This window comes from Macaca fascicularis, chromosome 2, assembly GCF_037993035.2.
Source record: "Macaca fascicularis isolate 582-1 chromosome 2, T2T-MFA8v1.1".
NCBI lineage: Eukaryota > Metazoa > Chordata > Mammalia > Primates > Cercopithecidae > Macaca > Macaca fascicularis.
In genome coordinates this window covers 96879153-96903583 of record NC_088376.1, presented here as the reverse complement: position 1 = coordinate 96903583, position 24431 = coordinate 96879153, and the positions used below count along the sequence as shown (strand labels likewise).

The window sequence follows — 24431 nt, the reverse complement described above, 5'->3', positions numbered from 1 at the left end:
TCAACAAAACAGTAGGGTGATTACAGTAAACAATAATGTATTGCATATTTCAAAACCGCTAGAAGACTCGAAATGTTCCCAACACAAAGAAATGATAAATGTTTGAGGTGACAGATATTCTAAGTAACCTGATTTGATCATTACACATTGTATGCATGTATCAAAATATCACATTAACCCCATGAATATGTATAATTATTTTGCATCAATTAAGAACACTCTTTAGTTTTACGTAAGTTTCCTATGGGAAGCTGAGTACTATACACATATTTTTTGAGTACTATATTTTTAAAAGCAAGCATTATTTGATGCAATTTTACTATAATTATATCAACCTAGGCAGACAAAAAATATCTAGAGTTATGTTCACCAAATGATGATGACGGTTATTTCTAAGTAATGGGACGAATATATTTTAATTAAAAAAAAAAAAACCATTCTGACAAAGAGCTAATATCCAGAATCTACAAAGAACTCAAACGAATTTACAAGAAAAAAACAAACAATCCCATCAACAAGTGGGCAAAGGATATGAACAGACATTTCTCAAAAGACATTTATGCAGCCAACAGACACATGAAAAAATGCTCATCATCACTGGCCATCAGAGAAATGCAGATCAAAACCACAATGAGATACCATCTCACACCAGTTAGAATGGTTATCATTAAAAAATCAGGAAACAACAGGTGCTGGAGAGGATGTGGAGAAATACGAACACTTTTACACTGTTGGTGGGACTGTAAACTAGTTCAACCATTGTGGAAGACAGGGTGGCGATTCCTCAAGGATCTAGAACTAGAAATACCATTTGACCCAGCTATCCTATTACTGGGTATATACCCCAAGGATTATAAATCATGCTGCTGTAAAGACACATGCACACGTATGTTTATTGCGGCACTATTCACAATAGCAAAGACTTGGAACCAACCCACATGTCCAACAATGACAGACTGGATTAAGAAAATGTGGCACGTATACACCATGGAATACTATACAGCCACAAAAAAGGATGAGTTCATGTCCTTTGTAGGGACATGGATGAAGGTGGAAACCATCATTCTCAGCAAACTATTTCAAGGACAAAAAACCAAACACTGCATGTTCTCACTCATAGGTGGGAATTGAACAATGAGAACACTTGGACACAGGAAGGGGAACATCACACACTGGGGTCTGTTGTGGGGTGGGGGGGGAAGTGATAGCATTAGGAGATATACCTAATGTAAATGACGAGTTAATGGGTGCAGCACAGCAACATGGCACATGTATACATATGTAACAAACCTGCACGTTGTGCACATGTACCCTAGAACTTAAAGTATAATAAAATATTTAAAAAAAAAAACAAAAAAAAACAATTTTCTGCATAACTTTCCATATTTCATGATTTTTAAAAGTCACAAATATGTATCATTTCACAGAAAGTTTTTTTTAATAAAGAAAAACCGCCACATTTATGTAAATGGGCTTGTTATACACAATTTACATTCTAAAGACTTTTCATAATTTATGACCTTGAAAAATTCTGGACAAAAACTTAAAGGAGAAATTTACTCATCTCAGAAGAACAGAAAATATGCCATGATTTATTGTTTTTACTGTAACATGTATGGCTAAATATAGATATATAATTAACCTGTTCCCCATTTCAAAACCCAGGCATTAGAGAGAGGCCAGGCAGTGTCAAGTCAGAGACCTGAGCCGTGGAAGGGCTGGCAAGGAGTTAAGCCATATCATGATACAACTTTACTTCTTAAAACTACTGCAGAATTTAACTATCAAATCACATCTCGCCCCCTTAGTTTCTGCTTCACTGCTGTAACTCCCACCTGCACCTGCTGCTCAGTGATACCTCCTTCAGTTTTGTTTTCTTCTTTTGTGCCATCTGTGATAGCATTGGTTCCAACCCTGGCTGCACATTGGAATCATGAAGGGAGCTTTAAAACATGGTGGTGACTGGGTCTCATTGCCAGAGACTTTAATTTAATTGATCTGGGGTGCAGCTTGAGTACTGGAATTGTTCAAAGCTCCCCAGGTGACTGTAGTGTGCAACCAAGGTTGACAATGACTACACCACAGCCTTCTTTAACCTTTCTTCAGCTTTCTCTATAGCCCTTGAGGGCTTTCCTCCAGTTCTTCATGCTTACTTTCACCACAGGGAATAGAGACGATGATAAAATATGACCTATCTCTGGTACAACTACATGAAATACACAAAATCTCAGTCCAAAGAGAACAGGCACATCTAGTATTCACGCACCTTAAGTATTGCAGCACATCCAAACCATGAATATAAAGCCTTTGGTGAGAACAAAGAGGCCACACACTCTTTATAATAACTTTGGGAGTCTCCTACTCCTGGGAACACTAAGAAGTGATTAAAATCCACTTGAATTAAGCCCAGGTGGCTGAGAGGGCCGAAACATAACTGATTCCTAGTTTCAGACAAGTACAGGCTTTATTTTTTTTTTTTTTGAGACGGAGTTTCACTCTTGTTGCCCAGGCTGGAGTGCAATGGTGCAATCTCAGCTCACCGCAAACTCCGCCTCCTGGGTTTAAGCAATTCTCCTACCTCCTCAGCCTTCCAAGTAGCTGAGATTACAGGCATGCACCACCACACCCGGGTAATTTTTTGTATTTTTAGTAGAGATGGGGTTTCTCCATGTTGGTCAGGCTGGTCTTGAACTCCTGACCTCAGGTGATCCATCTGTCTCGGCCTCCCAAAGTGCTGGGATTATGGGCGTGGGCCACCATGTCTGGCCAAGTACAGGCTTTTAAATACCTAAACAGTCATTCTCCTACCTCACGTTGCTGCTGGTTCAAATTATGTGAATTTCTCTGGCAAAGAGCAATGGTCTCCACCATAGTATCTTCAACATCCTTCAATGAGGGATCCTCTTTGGTATCTAGATTTAGAAAAAGTGTAAATATCATTTAGGGATATGTTGCTGATAATCTCAGAGCTTTTGTGAAAAGTTAAACATTTTCTTCTTTATATCACCTTCATTTTCTAGTATATAATAATTAATAAAACCTGATACTAATGTTTTATAGATTAAAAAATAGTTTATTCTGTGAAATAAGAGTTTCCCACAGAAATGTTTTACGTTCGTGGGACAGATAAAGCACATGATACTTAGCATTTCAATATGCTATAGAAATATGGAAAATCCCCAATCATCTGTCTAAGGATTAGTTACTAGAGAGATTATCACTCACCTTTCTTGGTATACTATCTCTTCTTCTGCCTATTTCTTAAATGTAGACATTCCCCCCAAGATACTATTTCAGGTCTCTCTTCATTGTCTCAATGATTTCAGCTATTCGTGTTTCAACTCTTATGTCTTTGTTCGTAATTTTCAAATACACATCTCCAATCTTTATTCCATTCAAAGTCTACAGGTTGAATTTTCTAATGAACCTAAAACATTTATCTCCACATGGATGTCCTGCAAGCACTTTCAACTTTATATGTGCAAAATCCAACTTATTTTTCTCATTTCAAATCTGCTCCTTCCTCCGTTTACAAACCAAGTTAATGGAATCATCATCTTTAAGTCAACCAGTTTATAAATCTTCATCTTTGGTGCTTCCCTCTCCTTCACCCCACACATTCAGATAACTTGCTAATTTGTGTTGATATTACTTCCGTGCTTGCATATGACCACAACTTTTACCCTGGTGAAGCTTTTCATCACCTCGTCTATGCTACTGCAGCAGTCTCTTAGTTGAACTTTTGACATCCCAGTCTTGCCTCCCTCATTCTCTTTTACACTGTCACTAGGGTTCTCTTAAGCACAAGTTCAAACAGATCATTCCCTTCCATAAAAACCACCAAGGACTCCTAACTCTGAAAAATAGAATGTAAGTAAGGATCTGACACTAAGTCAACAGAGCAAAGACTTGGGCTCATCTCACCCTCCGTATTCTGGTGTTGCCCTATTCTTTTTTACTCCCTGATTAGTAGTCAGGCACTTCCATGTTCATGTTTTCCTCAGCCTAGAAGGTCCTTCTCCTGCTTCTATCAAACTCCTATTTATCCTTCCAGTCTTTCTTCAAAGGTCTTCCACAAAACTCACTGATTTATAGGTTACAAATAGTTCCATAATTTTCCACACATCTTAGTCACTCAATGTACCTTTTATGACACACCATTCTACTGTTACTATAAGGTTTTATTTACATATCTGTCTCCTTCAGGAGACTAACGTTCTTTGTGCAGTGAGTAGGGGAATCTTGTTTTAGTAGTCTGTGTATAGCCCATAGGAAAAAAGCACGATTAGCAAATCCTCCCAAATACTTAAGCACACTATCAAAATGGAATATGAAAGTAGATGGGGCCGGTTGTGGTGGCTCACGCCTGTAATCCCAACACTTTGGGAGGTCGAAGTGGGTGGATCACCCTGAGGTCAGGAGTTTGAGACCAGCCTGGCCAAGATGGTGGAACCTTGTCTCTACTAAAAATACAAAGATTAGCTGGGTGTGGTGGTGGGTGCCTGTAATACCAGTTACTCTGGAGGCTGAGGCAGGAAGAATTACTTGAACCTGGGAGGTGGAGGTTGCAGTGAGCCAAGATTGCGCCACTGCACTCCAGCCTAGGCAACAGAGTGAGACTCCATCTCAAAAAAAAAAAAAAAAGAAAGAAAGAAAAAAAGAAAGAAAGTAGATGGCAGGCATAAGACTATTTCTGGAAAATTTATTTTCACTAGAATTCAAAACACTGGCCTTTGCAGACATACCACCTGCAAATGACTGTAGGGATTCTGGGGGAATGCTCTTCTTAATTTTTCCCTCAGTCTTTCATGTATTGTCTTGAAAAGTTATTCTTGGCTGGGCGCAGTGGCTCACACCTGTAATCCCAACACTTTGGGAGGATGAGAAGGGTAGATCACCTGAGGTCAGGAGTTTGAGGCCAGCCTGGCCAACATGGTGAAACCCCATCTCTACTAAAAATACAAAGATTAGCTGGGCATGGTGACACACACCTGTAGTCCCAGCTACTCAAGAGGCTAAGGTAGGAGGATCACTTGAACCCGGGAGGCGGAGGTTGCAGTGAGCCGAGATCACGCCACTGCATTCCAGCTTGGGCGACAGAGCAAGACTTTATCTCACAAAAAAAAAAAAAAAAAAAGGCGGGGCGGGGGGTGCTGGGTGCAGTGGCTCACACCTGTAATCCCAGCACTTTGGGAGACCGAGGCAGGTGGATCACGAGGTCAGGAGTTCAAGACCAGTCTGACCAATATGGTGAAACCCTGTCTCTAGTAAAAATACAAAAATTAGCCGGGCATGGTGGCACACACCTGTAATCCCAGCTACTCGGGAGGCTGAGGCAGGAAAATCACTTGAACCTGGGAGGCGGAGGTTGCAGTAAGCCAAGATTGCACCACTGCACTCTAGCCTGGGCAACAGAGATGCCATCTCCAAAAGAAAAAAAAGAAAAAAGAAAAATAAAAAAAACCGAAAAGTTATTCTTATAACACTAAATTTTTAAAATTACCACAAAATGCAACAAACATAACCAAATTGACTGAACACATACTGATAGTACAAAAATAGCAATTAAGTGTCCAGTTGAACTTTCAATATAAAAAGTCAATCAAGTGTTCACTGACATTCCAAAAAGATTTACTATAATACCTGATGATCATAAAACAACATAGACCCTATCATCTAGGATCTTACTACAAAAATATAGGGAAGTAATCTACAGAGAATTAGGGAAACCATGTATTAGTGAAATGTGTGGACCAAGAAGTCTCTAAGACATGTGCGTTAAAGAGGATAATCTAAAAATCACCCACCAAGTGATTCCCTGATCTTCAGGAGGGCTATTTTAAAAATGTCAAGGAATATGAAAACAAACAACCCAATTAAAAAATGGGTAAAGGGCTTGAATAGACATTTCTCCAAATAAGGTAGATAAATAGCCAAAATATTCGAGAAAATCATCACTAATCATTTAGAGAAATGCAAATCAAATCCATAATTAGATACTACCTCACACACATATGGATAGCTACTATAAAAAAAACAGAATATAAATGTTAGGATGTGGAGAAATTGGAAACCTTGTATACTGTTGGTGGGAATGTAAAATAAAGCAGCAACTAGGGAAAAAAGTATGGTCATTCCTCAAAAAATTAACAGAGTTAATACTTGATCCAGCAATCCCACTTCTGGTTATATACCCAAAAGAACTGAGAGCCAGGTCTTGAAGAGATACTGTACATTCATGCTCATAGTGGCATCAGTCATAACAGACAAAAAGTGGAAGTGGCCCAAGTGTCCATTGAAGGATGAATGAATAAATGAAACGTGGTCTATACATACAATGGAATTTTATTCAGCCTTAAAAAGGAAGAAAATTCTGACACATGCTACAACATTTATGAACCTTATGGTAAGCTAAATAAGTCACAAAAGGACAAACACTATATAATTTCATTCATATGAGATACTTGAGTAATCAAATTCAGAAAAAGAATGGTGAAAAAAGAAAGTAAAACGGTGTTTGCCAGGGGCTAGGAGGAGAGGGGAACAGGGGAGTTGTTGCTTAATAGGTACAGATGTTCAGTTTGGGGAGATGAAAAAATTTGGAAGTGGATGGGGGTAATGATTGTATAATAACACGAATATGCTTAATACTACTGAAATGTACATTTAAAAATGGTAAATTTTATGTTAGGGTATATTTTACCATAATTTGTTTGTTTGTTTGTTTTTGAGATGGAGTTTTGCTCTGTCATGACACCCAGGCTGGACCGCCGTGGTGCAGTCTCGGCTCATTGCAACCTCTGCCTCCCAGGTTCAAGCAATTGTCCTGCTGCAGCCTCCCAAGTAGCTGAGACTACAGGTGCGTGCCACCATGCCTGACTAATTTTTGTATTTTTAGTAGAGACAGGGTTCACTATGTTGGCCAGGCTGATCTCGAACTCCTGACCTCAGGTGATCCGCCTGCCTTGGCCTCCTAAAGTGCTGGGATTACAGGTGTGAGCCACCACGCCTCGCCACCACAATTTTTTAAAATAATTTTTCTTTGAAATATCAAGGAATATGATGAAAATTTTATATTTGCTGAGGACAAAGCCACTCAAGATACTAAACTGTCAACTTTTACTGCTTTGGGTTAAAACTGTATAAATTCAGTTTGGAAACACTGGTTATGTTCAACGTCCTACTAATTAGAAGCTCTGATTTGCTGTTGTTTGGCACATTAATTTTTAGGATGTTATTAGGATGTTATTATATACCTCATTTAAACACAACCAAACTTTTATTAACAAAAAGATAACCAGCCTAGCGTGGTGGCTTATGTCTGCAATCTCACCACCTCTGGAGGCTGAGGTGTGCAGATCACTTGAGCCAAGAGCTTGAAACCAGCCCGGGTGATATGGCAAAACCCATCTCTACAAAAAATACAAAAATTAGCCAATGTGATGGCATGCGCCTGTAGTCCCAGCTACCTGGGAGGGTGAGGCAGAAGGACTGCTTGAGTCTGGAAGACGGAGGTTGCAGTGAGCCAAGACTGTGCCACTGCACTCTATCCTGGGCAATAGAGCGAAAGCCTGTCTCAAAAAAAAATAAAGATAACCAACAAACAGTGCCTAATTTTCTGTATATTTAACTCCATTGAAAATTAACATCACAAAGCCACAATGGTTTCTATGATTTCCTGTTATGAACTCTTTGGATCCATGTTAAAACGAATAAACAGTAATTATGCATATATGCAAGTGTAATTATTACATAATAAATGCAATTTATTACATATCTTTTAAAACATGGGGTCCATGGATGAAAAATGTTGTAATTATATTTAAGAACTTACTTTCACCTTGATGTGTTATCTCCCGAAGTTTGCTTTGTAGTCTCTAGGAGACAAAAAGAACATAGGAGTTAAAAAGGAACACTTTGTAGTTCTACCCACTCAATACTTGAATTAACATATTTTAAAGGTAACACCCTCAAAACTACAAGGTTATTAAGAACAGTACTTTACTGTCAGTCAGAAGTAAAATCTTGTGTTTACAGACAGTGTAGCTAGCAGTATGAAAAGGGACCCAAAGATCAAGTAGCACTCATTTTGCCCACCTCTGCTTCTGTCATCCGGCCACAGTCACCACTTATATTCTTTAGGCACAGGAATGAGGATCAGGATTTATCTATGCTTTGGATAGGGGAATCCAATTAATACTGGGTGATATAGTTTGGATATCTGACTCCAAATCTCATGCTCCCTCTCGTGCCATGTGACACGTCAGCTCTCCTTTACCCTCACTTCCTGAGGTCCTCACCAGAAGCAGATGCTAGATGCTAACATAGTCTGCAGAACTGTGAGCCAAATAAACCTCTTTTCCTTAAAAATTACCCAGCCTCAAGTATTCCTTTAGAGTAACACAAAAGAGACTAATATACTGGGTTATGAGTAAAAGGGGTATAATATACTGGGTTATGAGTAAAAAGCTTATAAGCTCAAATCATCAACTACTCCCTCTCAGTTACCTCATACCATATGCAAATGATCAATAACTTCTCAAATCTTGCCCTCTTATCTCCATTGCCACTGACACACCCAGTTCAAGCTCTCAGAGACTCATACCTGTACCATTGCAATGGCCTCCCAAGTACTGTCTGCTTTGTTTTACCTCCCTCTTCTCTGTATCCTGCCTTCCATCCCCCAACAGTCACCAGAGCAGTCTTTATGAAACAAACATCAAATCAGTTTCTTGCTTAAAAACCTTTATTTGATCCCATGTGATAAGAAGATTAGTCACAACTCGTTAGTGTGTCCAACAAAATCTGTCCAAATCTGGACCTAGCCGTTGTTTCTCGCCTGACCTGCCTATATGTTACACAGCGGAGCCCTAGTGAAGCTGCTGGCACTCTTTCAGCAATCCATACTTCTTCACTTTGTATTCTTTTACGAATAATGGCCTCATTCCCCACAAAGATCTCCTGTTTCTCCTCTCATCAATGTCAAAAATACTCTTATTTATTCCTTAAAACTAGGTTCATGGTATTGTCAACAAATAAATTGCAAGAAAAAAAGAGGTATAGGAGTAATTTACAGATTAAAAGAGATTAAGAGCCTACACAAAGCCTCTGTGGATGATTCTTCCTGGCTTATTTTAGAATCATATGGCTAGAAAGAAACAAGAAGCCAATATGGAACATTTTAAAATATAAATATGATATCCCTAATCTATTCCTAGCCACATGACAATATTAAAAAACAAAACAAAACAAAACTGCTATGTCACTTCACCTATCGGGATGACTACTAATCAAGAAAACAGAAAGTAAGCGTTAGCAAGAATGCGAAGAAACTGGAACCCTTGAGTGTTGCTGGTAGGGATGTAAAGTGGCATAGCTGCTATGGAAAACAGTAGGGCAATTCCTCAAAAAATTAAAAATAGAATTGCTATTTGATCCAACAATTCTACTTCTGGGTATATATCCCAAAGAAATAAAAGCAAGAACTCAAAGGTATTTGTACACTCATGTTCACAGCAGCATTGTTCACAACAACCAAAAGGTAGAAGCAGCCCAAGTGTCCCCTGAAGGAGGAATGGGCAAACAAATTGTGGTATATACATAAAAATACTTGTCAAAAATTCATCAAATGGTACATTTATGACATTTCTTTTTACTGTTGTACATTTTACCTTTTAATAAAGTACCGCGAAGAAATATTAAACTCTAGTTAACGCTATGCATGATAAAAATATTCAGGGGTAAAATATATTACTGTCTGCAACTTGCTTTGAAACATAAGAAATTAAGATGGATTCATGAATGAATAGAGGAATAGACAGAAACATGATGAAAGAAACATAGTAAAATGTTACCTCTAACATTATTAGGAAGGCACCATGAATATCTCCTTTCTTTTCCAATAGATAAGCAGTGACTTCATGAAGCTGATACTTCTGAGTAATCTAGGAAATAAAAAAGATAAATATTTTTTTTCACCAATCTTGTTTGTGGAGTGGGAAGATCCCATTGAGGATGAAAAATATTCATATGATAATAATGAATTTATACCTTATTAGTATGATACTTTACAGTATAATGTGCAAATAACTGACTTTCTAGTCATATAGTAGCTCATTTGGCAGTTCTAACTGGACCAAATTCACTCATTTTTTTCATTTATTTATTTTTAAAAAGTTACACACCTGAATTAGGTATACACACTGGAGAAAAGCCAGCGTATATACATACATAGTAACAATACAAACTAGAACTTGATCAAGTATAATTATTAAAAAATTGAAAATGACAATGAAAACATTACACATCAACTTGTGAAATATTAAAAAAATTAATAAACAAAATCTCTAATTAGTAAAAAAGAAGTATCCGTTAGGCTAGGGAGAAAAAAGGAAAAAAGTACAGAAAATGACGGCAAACAATAGAAAAACAATAGAGAGATTTCACAAACTCCAATGTAGCTTTTTTGAAAAGATTAACAAGTTAGAAAAAATGTTTATTAGAAGAAAAAAGACAACAAACAATAACAGTTTAACAGAACAAAGGAAAAAACATCATAGTCTCAATAAATGCAGAAAAAGCATTTGGCAAAATACAGCACCCATTCATGACAAAAACAAAACACTCTTACTCAAACTGGGGATAACATTTTCTTAATAAAAATTATCTACCAAAATCCTATGATAAATATCATACTTAATGTAAAATATTAGATATGTTTCCTTTTAAATCAGGAACAAGGTTAGCAGTCACACTATCACTGCTTCTATTCACCAGTGCCTTAGAGATCCTAGACATCTGATAAGAGAAAGAAAAAACTACAAGATTGGAATTAAAATAAAACTGCCATTAGTCTTACTGTCATAATCATCTAGAAATTGAATTTTAAAAGAATTCTGCCTGGTTGCTCCATACAAAACAATGTACAAAAATTAGTAACATTTTAATAAGCAGCAGCAATCAATAAAAAAAGGTCATCTCAAAAAATCTCCTTGTACAATATTAATAAAAACTATAAAGTAACTATTAACAAATTTAATATGTGCAGGAACCTTATATAAAAGCTATAAAACCTCACCAAAGAGCAGAAAAGCCTGTTTTAAAAGGCATACATTTTCCTGAAAGAGAAGAATCAACACTTTAGAGATGTCAATTCTCTCTGAATCAGTCTATAAATTCAATGTATTCATAAATCAAAATTCCAGAGAGTTTGTTTCTTTTAAAGAAACTTGACAATGTGATCTCTAAATTAATGTGGAATACTAGGAGATGTAGGACACTAAAAATAGCCAAACCATTTTAAAGAAAAAGAATAAAGAGGGAGGATTCTTTTTCCAAATAATAAATCTATTGAAAAGCTGTATTAATTAAAATATGTGTTATGGGTATAGGGAAGGACAATCAAAGGAAGAGAATGGAACCCACAAACACAGTCATGTATATTTGGGAGTTTAGTATATGGCAGTATGGCATTAAAAACCAGTGAGGAATGGATAATAAAATGCCACATGAACCATTAGCCATCATGTGGAAGAAAAGATAAAAATCCTTCTTTTGATCGCTTGCAAAAATTAACTCCAGATGGATTAAAAGCCTAAATGTAAGAAGCTAAACTATAAAATTTATATATATAAGAGAATATCCTTTATTCCATTAAAACAGGAAAGGAAACACACACACACACACACACTTAAGACATAAATACTGGTAAACTAAAACAGAAGTCACTAAAAGCCAAGTTAAATGATGTGCCATAATAAATTGGAAGAAAGTATCTCCAGCACATAAAATTAGCAAAGGATTGGAGATTGGGAAATCAGAAAAAAACTTCTAGAACTCAGTAAGAGAACCACAGAAACTCAACAGAAAAAATTGGCAAATGACATGAATAAATAATTCAGAGAAAAGAAAATTCCAGTGGTCATCAAACATATGGAAAGATGTTTAATGTCATGAGTAATCACTAATATCCACCATGGCAAAAATTAAGAAGATTAAAAATACTAGGCATCAGCAAGGATGTGAAAAATAGCAAATATCAGACACTGCTGATGAGAATAGAAACAATCTGTAAATCAACTTGGCAATATCAGTATAACTACACTACTTTGTTGTCTAAACAATTCCATTTCCAAGAATATTACTTAGACAAACCTCATATGGGCACACAAGATATATATAAGGATGTACACTGTAACGCTGTTTATAATAGCAAAAGATTGGAAACTATCTAAATGTTTACCAAGAGGGAAATAAATTGGCACATTCATTTGATAGATTACCATAAGATCATTAAGTGAATGAAGTAGATCTACATGTATAAATTTTTTTTTTTTTAATTTAGTAAAAGTGGCCAGATGCAGTGGCTCATGCCAGTAATCCCAGAACTTTGGGAGGCCGAGGTGGGCGGATCACTTGAGGTCAGCAGTTGAAGACCAGCCTGGGCAACATGCTGAAATCCCATCTCTACTAAAAATACAAAAATCAGCACGGTGGCACGCCCCTATAATTTCAGCAACTTGGGAGGCTGAGGTAGGAGAATCACTTGAATCTGTGAGGTGGAGGTTGCAGTGAGCAGAGATCACGCCACTGCACTCCAGCCTAGATGACAGAGAGAGACTGTCTCAAAAAAAAAAAAAAAAATTGGATTAAAAAAAGCAATTTATAATAAAATATCTACTGTATATTAATACAAATTTTAAAAACATATAAAACTAATATGTATTTTATAGATACATACACATATAGAAAAAATTCAAAACATAGATCAGAAGGATAAACACCAGTTTAGGATGGTGGAGCCCTTGGGGAGAGGGGGGAATAAGATAATGGGTGCTCTACTTTTAATATAAACCAACAAGAACAACAAGATAACAAAGATCTAAGGCCAGTATGGCAAAATGTTAACTGTAAAATTTGGTTGGTGGGTATATACATAGTTGATATTCAGCACATTTCTGTAAATTTGAAATATTTCATAATTAAACATTTTTTAAAAGTATGTGGGGGCAATTCAGGAGGTAGATGCAGAAAGTACAGGCAACTGTTTCAGGAGTGTTGATAGGAAAGGAAAAGAGATACGTAATAGCTGAAAAATAAATGTTAAAAGGGAAACATACTAACCTGTTACAGAAAATAATGTGTGTGTCTGTACATTTTCATTTAGAAACAGGAGAAAACAAGGGAAGAGAATTAAGGCAATGAATATGCTAAAGTTACTGAACTGCTATTTAGTCTATTAAGTTTTATGGCACAACAGGACTATCTAACCATCTGTGTCTGCAAACAAGAGTTTGGTCTCCTTTCAATATTTTTACTGTGTTCCTTTTTCTATGCTTATTGAGTTGGTTAGAATTTCTATCATGCTGATCAATAACAATTTCTATAAAGCTGACTTTACTAAAATAAATGGAGAAGCAGTTTATCACAGCAATTAAGAGCATGCACTATAGAGTCAGACTATGTGGGTTCAATCTCAGGGGCTACCACTTAGTAGGTATAAACTTACACAGGTAACGTCATATGTGAGTCTCCCTTTTAATTATGTCTTTGACTTATGAATTATCATTATTTTACAGTGAACTGTGATCCTATTCTGATCCAGTCCTTTAAACCTTTGACGTATTTGACAGGCTTCTCAAAATCAAAGTTCAGATTCTAAAACTGAGTCTTTTTAACCTCAACCTAATATTGGGATGTGGCAGAGGGTCCCTGAGGCATACAAAAGAGAGATCATAAACCAGCTCATTTGATGTGCTAAATTATATGGGAAACACTGTCACATAAGAAATGATGTTTCTTTGAGTTGGATTTGTATATAGTGTTATTAATATGTGTTCCAAAATTCTGAGATTCCTAGAAATCTGGTTATGTCTTGGTATATGTTATCAGTCATATTTTGGGTTATTATGTTAAATTGTTGTAGGCCACAGAAAATAACCAAATATCTTTGACAACTATGCCTTTAATCACAGCCATTTTAAGTCATGTTGTCCACAGTTAATTACTTTATTTTGATGCTTTTTTTCTGAAATCTCCTTGCAAATTCTAAAGTGTTGCATCTTCAAGGAGGTCATGAAAAAGAGTGCAACAAACATTCTTGAATACAGGTTTCTGACAACTGTGACACCATATTACCACTGAATTGGGTAAACATTTCCCAAACCCCAATGGAAAACGCAAACAAACCTGGCCTCATAACATGGCTAACCTGACATTAAGAAAAATAAGAATTAATTACAGTGGACTGAAATAATTTTTTATGACTTGTTTGAAACACTGCTGATACTTTTTATATGTTGCTTTCCAGAGTTAAGAAAACTTTTTTTTCTGGGGTGGGGGTTGCGGGGGTTGGGGGGGCTATTCATAGCATTACAATAATTTGGTGAAGTATATTTTTGTGGCAAAATTAAAACATTTACTTTTTTCTATACCTGATCCTTCCCAAATTTGGAAACTGAATATTCATATTCTATGGCAACATAGTTATTTTCATGAGTTCAGTAAGAATTTGCTCTGTTTGTAGCAGAAAAATTGGAAACACGGGTTATATTACCAAGGCTTTGACTGGGATGTCATTATTTTTAGATATAACCAGACTGCTTTAAGAAACTAAGCTTAACTTTAAGGAGGCAATAAAGTCCTTGGAAAAACTGGTCTGGTCCCTTGTCAAGATGGCGTGCTTACAGGGTTCCTGGACTTGCAGTAAGTAAAGAACGTCACTTCCTGAGAAGCCCAGGAACTTCAGAATATTTGGGGGCCTCAAGAAAACAGTATACCTCGATACTACAGGTAAAATCTGATGATGGCAAGCCCACGGCTTCGTTTCCCAGCCTGAAGATGAGAGATTTTTAAACGTCTACTGTGAGATTTCTTGTAAGTTTCAGCAGAGCAGATTTTTAAAAAGCCTAAATGGCCAATCACTACTCTTGTAGTACTTATATAAATAATCTTGTAGTACTTATATAAAAAATAGTATTATGTAAATAATAAATATAATGACACTAAACTTATTTTACAAGTCAATTGAACTTACTCTGATTATTTTTGGTAAAAATGGGGTAACTGGAGAAACAACTATTTCAGAAAAAAAAAACTACAGTAAACATTATGAGATTCTAACTACAGTTTTTGAGATTTTATTATTTACTTGCAATTTGACTATATCCTGAATTTTTAGTTTCCTCCAATATCTGACGAACTCTCCAAACTAATATTTGAACACTTTCTTCCATTTTTCTGACTTGGAATCACTGAAATTAAAACTGCTTTTCATGAAGCTCTGCACACTAAAGCTAGACAACTTGATATAAATTTTGGAGGAATCACCACAACAACTTATTTATGGACAGAAAGTTCTCTGGAATGCTGAAAGACAAGCTTAGAGACTGCTCCGAACATTAACTTTTGTTTCCTTTTGTTTCTATAGAAATGACTTTTATTAAATGCCTATGTGCCTATACCTGACTGACTTTGATGGAAACCCACTTACCACACCACCTCCTAAAGTGAGATGCAACTATTTAACTAAACTGACCTATTTTCACAACCAAGAGATTGTTTCAATAAGATATGGGACAATGTACCTGAATTCGTTCCGTTCCACTTGTTCCAATCTATGATTTTCTCCCCTCTGCCAATCTATTATGTCAAAATCACTAACCCAAATCTCTCCAGAGCTACTCACCTGGCTTTTAATATGTGAAACTTTCTAAAAGTAAAATTTCAAAGGGGGCACCGAACAAAACCAAAATACATTTCCCCCAAATACTGAGGATTATTAAGTTAAAGACAATGAAAATGCAGAGGAATCCTTTGCCCCCGCCTCTATCTGCCTGATAGCAGGACATACATTCTTAACTAGAGATAGCACTTGCTTATTGGCCCAGAGAAGGTATCAGCAGGCACCGGAGGAATCAGGGAACACAGTTGACTATCTTCCTATACATGTTCCCACCTTTTACTAGGCTGGAACTGCTCTCTCCTGTCTTGTCATTATGTTAGATTTAAGGCTCTTTGTTAAAATGCTGTTTAAGCAAAGCCCCTAAGCCACTGCCTTGAGAAAGATACCTTTGAGCTGAGGTCTCTCCTATATGATGGGTATAGCACATATCAATAAACCTCTATTTGTTTTTCTTTTGTTAATCTGACTTTCGTTTTCAGGAGAGTGTCTCAACTAAGAATTTATAAGGTTTAAAAAAGAAATTATATATTTTTTCCCCTTTTCTTTGATCATCTGACAAATGGAGAATGTTAAGAATAGTTTACTCTTGTCTCTTCTACCTTGTTCGTCTTACCTGAATAGTTTCTTCCAGACGGTAGCACTCAAGAACTTGCAGAGTCTCTATAACTTGGGTTGGGTTGAACTGACACAACAGCTCAATGAACTGCTCTGTGATAGAAGGAGATATTTGCAGTAATTCTTGATTTATATGAATACCTTCCCTAAAAATACAAAAGATAAGAGGATACTCAATTGTAGCATCATTTAATCACATCTACAATTAAAAGCTACCAGTAAAAAGCATACTACATTAAAACTAGGACTACCTGCTGGTCAGGGAAAAATACGAATTGAAAGTCTCAATGTTTTTTAGGTTACTTGGGCAAACTGTACATTACATAAGAGGCATTGTAAGTTGCAATATTACTCAGGTTATGATGAATAATTAAGGAAGTAACATTCAGTTGAAACTCTTCTAAATCATACCAAAAGTTGTATTTTACTCTAAAAGAAACAAGAGCCACCCAATTTAGTCCTAATAATTTTATCTCTAAGTAACTATATATAACTGTCTTGCAATCTCAGTAAGTGTTTCTTCTTTATGTTCTTCATAACACCAATCACACCACATTGCAATGACTTCTTTAATTATCTGTCTTCTCTAAAACACTATATATTCTGTGAGGGGTAGGTACCAGGTATCTTCTCAGTAATAAACTTTTTAAGCTAACCAATGTTTTGCACATAATGAGGACTAACTTTTTTGGTTATTGTTAAAACAAATAAAGGAGTAATACTAAAATACATAATATTTATGGGTTCATTTGCCTAGTATGCCAGCTACTCACATAGCCCACTATTCATAATGCCTATACAAAAGTTTTGGAAGTAGAGTATTAATTGCATTATGCTGGGCACTCAAGCACTCAACTACTGATGGCCAAAAGTAGCTACTTAGGAAATCAACTGTTCACTGGAGACCTAAGAATCATCCTCTCTCTAGCTTCAAAAGAAGTTAGTTCCTTCTGTGAGTCCTATCTTCTCTTCATAATTCTTCAAATAAAGCTCATTATTCCATAAAGAACTGGAATAGGGTTAATAAGATACAACAATGATTGCTTGGAAAACTAGCCCAGTTCTGAAGAAAGGTTAAAGCACATGGTCTAAAGAAATGGTTTCCAGCTTTTCTCATATTGTGGCACACAGAAAATAAGATATTTGTATGGTCCACTGTAGTGAAGTAAGATTGCTTACAAGGGACTCTGGTTGTCCCAAGAGCTGAGACAGTCTCCAGGCACACTTGTAACCATGTACAGTACATCAATAGCCACAGGGTGGGACTCTCTGGACTCCAGAAAGAACAATTCGGATTTTATAATTATTCATAAGTGACGGTAAATTGTGCTTCTACTTTTACTAAGAAGCAGCTTGGGTTAAAGAAAAAGAGATTGTATTTAGACATAGGGCATTTTCCCTAATTTAAGAGCTTTGTGATACTCAGTCCTGACCAGATGTGGGTAAATGATAAACTAAGTAAATTCTGCTGCTTGGAACTTTCAATCCTTGCTGATGGGCTAATTCAGTATCTCCTCAAATTGCCTATAAACTCCAAAGAAAGAGTGTTCATTTTTTGTTTTTTTGTTTTGTTTTGTTTCTTGGTATCTTATGACTGCCTTTAATACAGACGTTTGTTCAGTTACTGGCTATTCCCTATGTATACCACCACCTTAGTTCTTACCAACAACTTGAAAATCATCTGTTTAAGTATCTGTGTCCCCAAACTACATTGTAAAGTCCATGGTATTGCATTCATAATTGTTTACCCATCATTAAGACATAATAAATAGTGCTCAGTAATCTGATGTAAATATATATTGAATTCAACTGAAAGGAATGGAGATAGGACATTGGACTGCCTTCAAACAGAGGAAAACATGTAGGGTCCAGCCCTACGGGGCTTAGCGGGTGTTCTCCCCGTGTGCGGAGAGGAGAGATTGTAATAAAGACACGAGACAAAGAGATAAAGGGAAAATAGCTGGGCCCAGGGGACCACTACCACCAAGACGCGGAGACTGGTAGTGGCCCCAAACGGCTGGGCGCGCTGATATTTACTGCGTACAAGACAAGCAGGGCAGGGTAAGGAGGATGAATCTTCTAAGTGATAAGGTGAAGCAAGTCACCTGATCATAGGACGGGGGCCTTTCCCTTTCAGGTAGCCGCAGCAGAGAGAGAGAGGGCAGCATATGTCAGCACGCACTTATAAGAAAGATCAAAGACTTTCAGACTTTCACTATTTCTTCTACCGCTATCTACTACGAACTTCAAAAAGAACCAGGAGTACGGGAGGAACATGAAAGTGGACAAGGAGAGTGACCACTGAAGCACAGCACCACAGGGAAGGGTTTAGGCCTCCGGATGACTGTGGGCAGGCCTGGATAATATCCCGCCTTCCACAAGAAGCTGGTGGAGCAGAGTGTTCCCTGACTCCTCCAAGGAAAGGAGACTCCCTTTCGCAGTCTGCTAAGTAATGTGTATCTTCCCAGACACTGGCGTTACCGCTTGACCAAGGAGCCCTCAAGCGGCCCTTATGTGGGCATGACAGAGGGCTCACCTCTTGCCTTCTAGGTCACTTCTCACAATGTCCCTTCAGCACCTGACCCTATACCCGCTGGTTATTCCTAGGTTATATTAGTAATGCAACAAAGAGTAATATTAAAAGCTAATGATTAATAATGTTTATAATAATGATTGATAATTGTCCATGATCCTCTCTATATCTAATTTGTATTATGACTATTCTTATTTTAAGTATTTTCTTTATTACACTGAAACAGTTTGTGCCTTCAGTCTCTTGCCTCGGCACCTAGGTAATCTTTCCCCCACAAAAATGTAGAATAGAGGGCTGAAAATTACAGGGACTAGGGCTATAAAGTCAGAGATAGCTAGGAATCAATCCTATCAGAAAGTCCTACGTGGAGAAATTAGAAGTAGCACATGATAAATCTAGGGACACAGCAGTTCTCTATGTGGGAATATAATATTGTGATCTAATAAGCATACAGTTCCTAAAATCCTTAAGCTTTCCAAAGTGTTATCTTCTTACATGCTAGTGAGATGACTGAGGGCTGGGGGCTCCTGGATAGCCTCAGGATAAGGGCTGGTTGCCAGGGAAGCCAACCATGTGATTAGAGGGCTGGAACTTTCAGTCCTACCCCAACCCTGACACCTCCGGAGAGGGAAGAGGGGCTGAAGGTTGACTTGATCACCAATGGCCAACGATGTAATCAATCATGTCTACATAATAAAGCCTCCATAAAAACCCCAAGGACTAAGTTCAGGGAGTTTCTGGATCGCTGAACACGTGGAGGGTCCTGGAGGGCAGTGTGCGCCAAGAGGCCATGGAAGCTCCCTGGCCCTATGCATTTTTTCTATCTGGCTGTTCCTCTGTATCTGTTGTAATATCTTTTATTATAAACCAGTAAATGTAAGTAAAGTTTTCCCTGAATTGTGTGAGCTGCTCTAGCAAATTAATCGAACCCGGGGAGGAGGGTCAAGGGTATCCTGATTTAAAGTCCTAGTTGGTCAGAAGCACAGGCTACAGCCTGGGGCTTATGCTTGGTACCTGAAGTAGGGGCTAGTTTTGTGGGACTAAACCTGTGGGAAGAGAAATAACAGGAAAATTCTAAGCCCTCCAACCAACTTAATGAAACTGAGATGGAGCGGGGGCCTCTCTTAGTGAGCTGCCACATACCTTCCCCTCCTTCAAGCATGAAAATAAAGAGAAATCTTGAATCTCTTCAAAGGAAATTCCAGGCATCTAGCTAGCCTTTAGAAGTAAATGAGCAACCTGATAACAAAGAAATAGCTTACAACAATAGCCACCCAAGTAGGTTAGAGCCACAAGATGTTTGATTCCCTGTAGAAATTAAAGATAACATCTTAACATATGTCCCTGAGTTGTTTTTCTGAAACCTGCACCACAACCAGATGGAAAATGCCAACCACTGTCAAGCAGAGCTCAGATAAGGGGGCCCCTGAGGACTGAGCCCTGACTTCTGTTGTTTGCTCTAGATTGCTTTCTGAAGGGTCTGAAGAAAGTCACACCCACAAGCCAAACCTTAATATTCCTTCTGCTGACCCCAAGTTCTTAGACAAAATTTTGTTTCCTTAACTAACTGCAAATCAAATAATCTCTGAATCCACCTATGCCATATAGAACCCCCACTTCAAGATATCCCACCTTTTTTGAGCCAAATCAATGTATCAAACCTCCATGTAGGGATTTGCAATTTGGCCTGTAATTTCTGCTTTCCTGAAATGTTCCCCTGCCTTTAAAAACTCTTCCTGTAAGCTATCAGGTATGTTTGGTCTTAAGCATGAGCTGCTGATTCTCCTTGCTTAGTGCCCTGCAAAGAAATGCCCTCCGTTCTCTCACTGCAAACCTCAGTGTGGGTGTTTGGCTTTACTGCACCAGGTAAGTGGACCCAGGTTCAGTTTGGTAACAGACCCCATCTTAAAAATTGAGTTCCCAGCCATGACAGAATGGCAAGTCAGACATGCCTCAGTATGCCCCTTCCTTATTAACCTTTAACCAGAATTATTTCCTAAGGAGTAAACAGAAACCAGCTCTGGAAAACAAAACACAGATGGCTCATTCTTTCATTGCCTTCAGCCAACTGTCTGAGGTTGTGACCAGACTCTTCCTCTACCTTTGCTGTTTCAATGTGACAGCTCACCAGTTACACAACACATCCTTTCCTAAACACTAACCACCACCTCCACAACTGTTTTGCTGAATGGCAGAGGACATGCAGTGAGGATTTTCGTGTCATCTGCTTCACCTTTCAACGTCAGAGGGCTGAAAACTGCCCCTTTGGATTGTGCTAATGCTGCCATATTTTGAACATGGGTCCCATGAAAAGGCGTGAAGCTCAATTGTGCATGTGCTTATTTCCCCTTTCATAAATATTCATGACTCTTCCTACAGGTTACTGAATATATATACTTAGCTACTCTACTCAGCATAAATCACTGTTCCCTTTACCCCTCCCTTAGACTGCTTGTTTTCAGCTTCTGCCAGAGGCTACACTTCCCAGCCTGTAGAATGGCCACCTTGCAGGCTGCAACCCTTTATGTGAAATAAAGCTCTCCTTTCAAAATTTATGAACCTTGTGATTCTTCAGTTGACAAGGATCTGACAGTAACTCCAGATACATAGTGTCAGAAATGAGTGAAATTATAGGCTACCCAGTTGGTGCCCACTAGAGAATTGCTTGATTGGTGTGTGGGGAAAAATTGCCACACATGTCACCAAAGCAGATTGGTCTATCTTATTATCAGAGGAATCAAGGCTGTGTCTCAAGAGAACACTATTAGGTAAAAGAAAATGGGAATGCTAACCAATGTTTCCCTACACTCAGATGAGCCAGTGTGCTTTCCAGATGTTTACGCCAAATTGTAGGTTGTATTTTATGCCAAATTGTTGGTATTTCATTTACATCAGACTTCTGTTAATATGTCTTATAAATGCAAGACTATGGAGCAAATTAAGACTAGACATAAGTATGAATAATAGTACTTAATTCTTTCCAGAAAATTTATTGACACAACCATTTACAAGAAACAAAGTTGTGAATATGCATCAAACCAAGCAAATCATCCAGATGAATAGATTTTGATGGATTCACTTGTGAGAGAAATAATGTGTCTGATGGGAAATGATCAGGCCACATCAATATAATCAAAACTTTAATAAATTAGCTGGAGCATTAATGAATTTACATCCATTTCTGACTTGTTTATCAGTCTTGCACATAAATTTGTTATATCCATTTCCCAAAGCTGTTAGTCTTCTATTAACTATCTGCTTTGCAATATACCCACTGCTTTGTCAGTTTTAGAAGAAAGCATGTATGTGCCTTGTGAAACACACATACAAACCCTGCCTACTACAGAATTCAGGTTGGAGAACATATCCACTCTTATTCAGATTGTGAAAATCATTTCAAACTATAACTCTGTAAACTGAACTATTTCTAGGGAAGACTAAAAATATCTATCAGTTTTGAAGAACATACATCAAATACTTTTTTTTTTAAGACAGTCTCACTCTGTCGTCCAGGCTGGAGTGAAGTGGTGTAATTTCAACTCACTGAAATCTCCGCCTCCTGGGCTCCAGTGATCTTCCCACCTCAGCCTCCTGAGTAGCTGTGACTATAGGCGTGGGGCACTATGCCTGGCAAATTTTTTATTTTTTTTGTAGAGATGGGGTCTCACCATGTTGCCCAGGCTGGTCTTGAACTCTTGGGCTCGAGTGATCCACCTGCCTCAGCCTCCTAAAGTGCTGGGATTACAGGTGTGAGCCAACATGTCTAGCCCACATTAAAATTATTCTAAAATTCAAATTCTGTAAATTAGTTCAACCATTGTGGAAGACAGTATGGCAATTCCTCAAGGAGCTAGAACCAGAAATACCATTTGACCCAGCAATTCCATTACAGGATATATACCCAAAGGAATATGAATCATTCTACTATAAAGACATGGGCACATGTATGTTTACTGCAGCACTATTTACAATAGCAAAGTCATGGAACCAACCCAAATGCCCATCAATGACAGAGTGGATAAAGAAAATGTGGTACATATATACCATGGAATACTATGCAGCCATAAAAAGGAATGAGATCATGTCCTTTGCAGGGTCATGGATGAAGCTGGAAGCCATTATCCTCAGCAAACTAACACAGGAACAGAAAACCAAACACCGGATGTTCTCCTTCATAAGAGGGAGTTGAATGATGAGAACACATGGACACAGGGAGGGGAAGGATACACACCAGGGCCTGTTGGAGGGTGGGGGGCGAGGGGAGGGAACTTAGAGGATGGGTCAATAGGTTCAGCAAACCACCATGGCACACGTATACTATGTAACAAACCTGCACGTTCTGCACATGTATCCCAGAACTTAAAGTAAAATAAAAATTTAAAAATATATAAAATTCAAATTTTGACTTCCTAATATTTGCTAAAGAAAATAAACATTGTATTGGAATTTTTTTAAAGGCTAGTCTAGTCCCACCCTCTCACTCTAAAAACTGTATCTAAATAGGCCAGTCTAGATTAATCTTCCATTTCTCTAAGGAAGAGGATTTCACAATCTCCTTCGTATATTGTTTTTACAATTTAGGTTCACTTTGGCTTAGCCTAAATCCTGTCTGCTTAAATTCTCTGCTCAATCCCATATGTCCAGTCCTTAGATGTGGTGGCCCCCTTTGGACTATCCAGCACCTTTTAGACTGAGAATGCAAATATATCACCCACAACAAGCTAGAGTAAAAAAAAAAAAAAAAAACTGCTGGGCATGGTCGCTCATGCCTATAATCCCAGCACTTTGGGAGGCTGAGGAGGGTGGATTACTTAAGGCCAGGAGTTTGAAACCAGCCTGGGCAACATGGTGAAACCCCATCTCTACTAAAAACACAAAAAATTAGTCGGGCATGGTGGTGCGTACCTGTAATCCCAGTTACTCGGGAGGCAAAGAGATAAGAATCACTTGAACCCGGGAGGTGGGGGTTGCAGCGAGCTGAAATCACGCCACTGCACTCCAGCCTGGGCAACAGAGTGAGACACTCTGTCTCAATTAAAAAACAGCAGCAGCAGCAGCAGCAGCAATAAACAACAGTTTAAAAAAACCTATTTTCCCTATAGTTGTAATTCAAATCACAAGGCCTCTAAGCTGAACTTTTAGTTTTCCATACACATTCCGAGTTAAAAATGCCAAATGTAATCCTGTGCCAACTAAGCAAAACGTAAGTGAATGTTCCAATCTGCCTGAAAAATACATTAAATGTGATTATTACAGGTAGCAACTACAATATCCATAAAATCTGTATGAAATTGTAATATACAAACACAATGGTCTCTACAAACTTGACAAGCATTGAGACAGAAACTTTCCTCTGGCAAGAAAGAAATCCAGTGCATCTTTGATTTCTTTGCTCCCTATCATGACCGCCACCATCCCCAGAGCTAACAGTATTTCTATGTATAGGAAGAGCCACAATCCATCGTAAACTTTTAAGAGGCACAGAACAAAGCAGGCAAGCTCATCATTTGCCTGATAGCAAAGATTCTGACACATCAAATTAATGAAACAGCAGATCTAAGATAGTTGGCTTGAGGGGATTTGGTCACTTTCCACTTTCCT

General features: G+C 37.8%; 1 protein-coding gene across 6 annotated transcripts in view; it reads right to left on the bottom strand.

Moving 5' to 3' along the window:
• VPS8 (VPS8 subunit of CORVET complex) overlaps positions 1 to 24431 on the bottom strand; it is a 302825-nt gene that overhangs the window by 85829 nt on the left and 192565 nt on the right. For all 6 annotated transcript variants that reach the window (XM_065540320.1, XM_065540319.1, XM_065540318.1 and 3 more), the window contains 4 exons: positions 16296 to 16443; positions 9855 to 9944; positions 7835 to 7877; positions 2809 to 2912 (listed from right to left, as the gene is read on the bottom strand). In XM_065540320.1, the coding sequence (XP_065396392.1) occupies positions 2809 to 2912; positions 7835 to 7877; positions 9855 to 9944; positions 16296 to 16443 (385 nt within the window). The remainder of the gene's footprint in view (positions 1 to 2808; positions 2913 to 7834; positions 7878 to 9854; positions 9945 to 16295; positions 16444 to 24431) is intronic.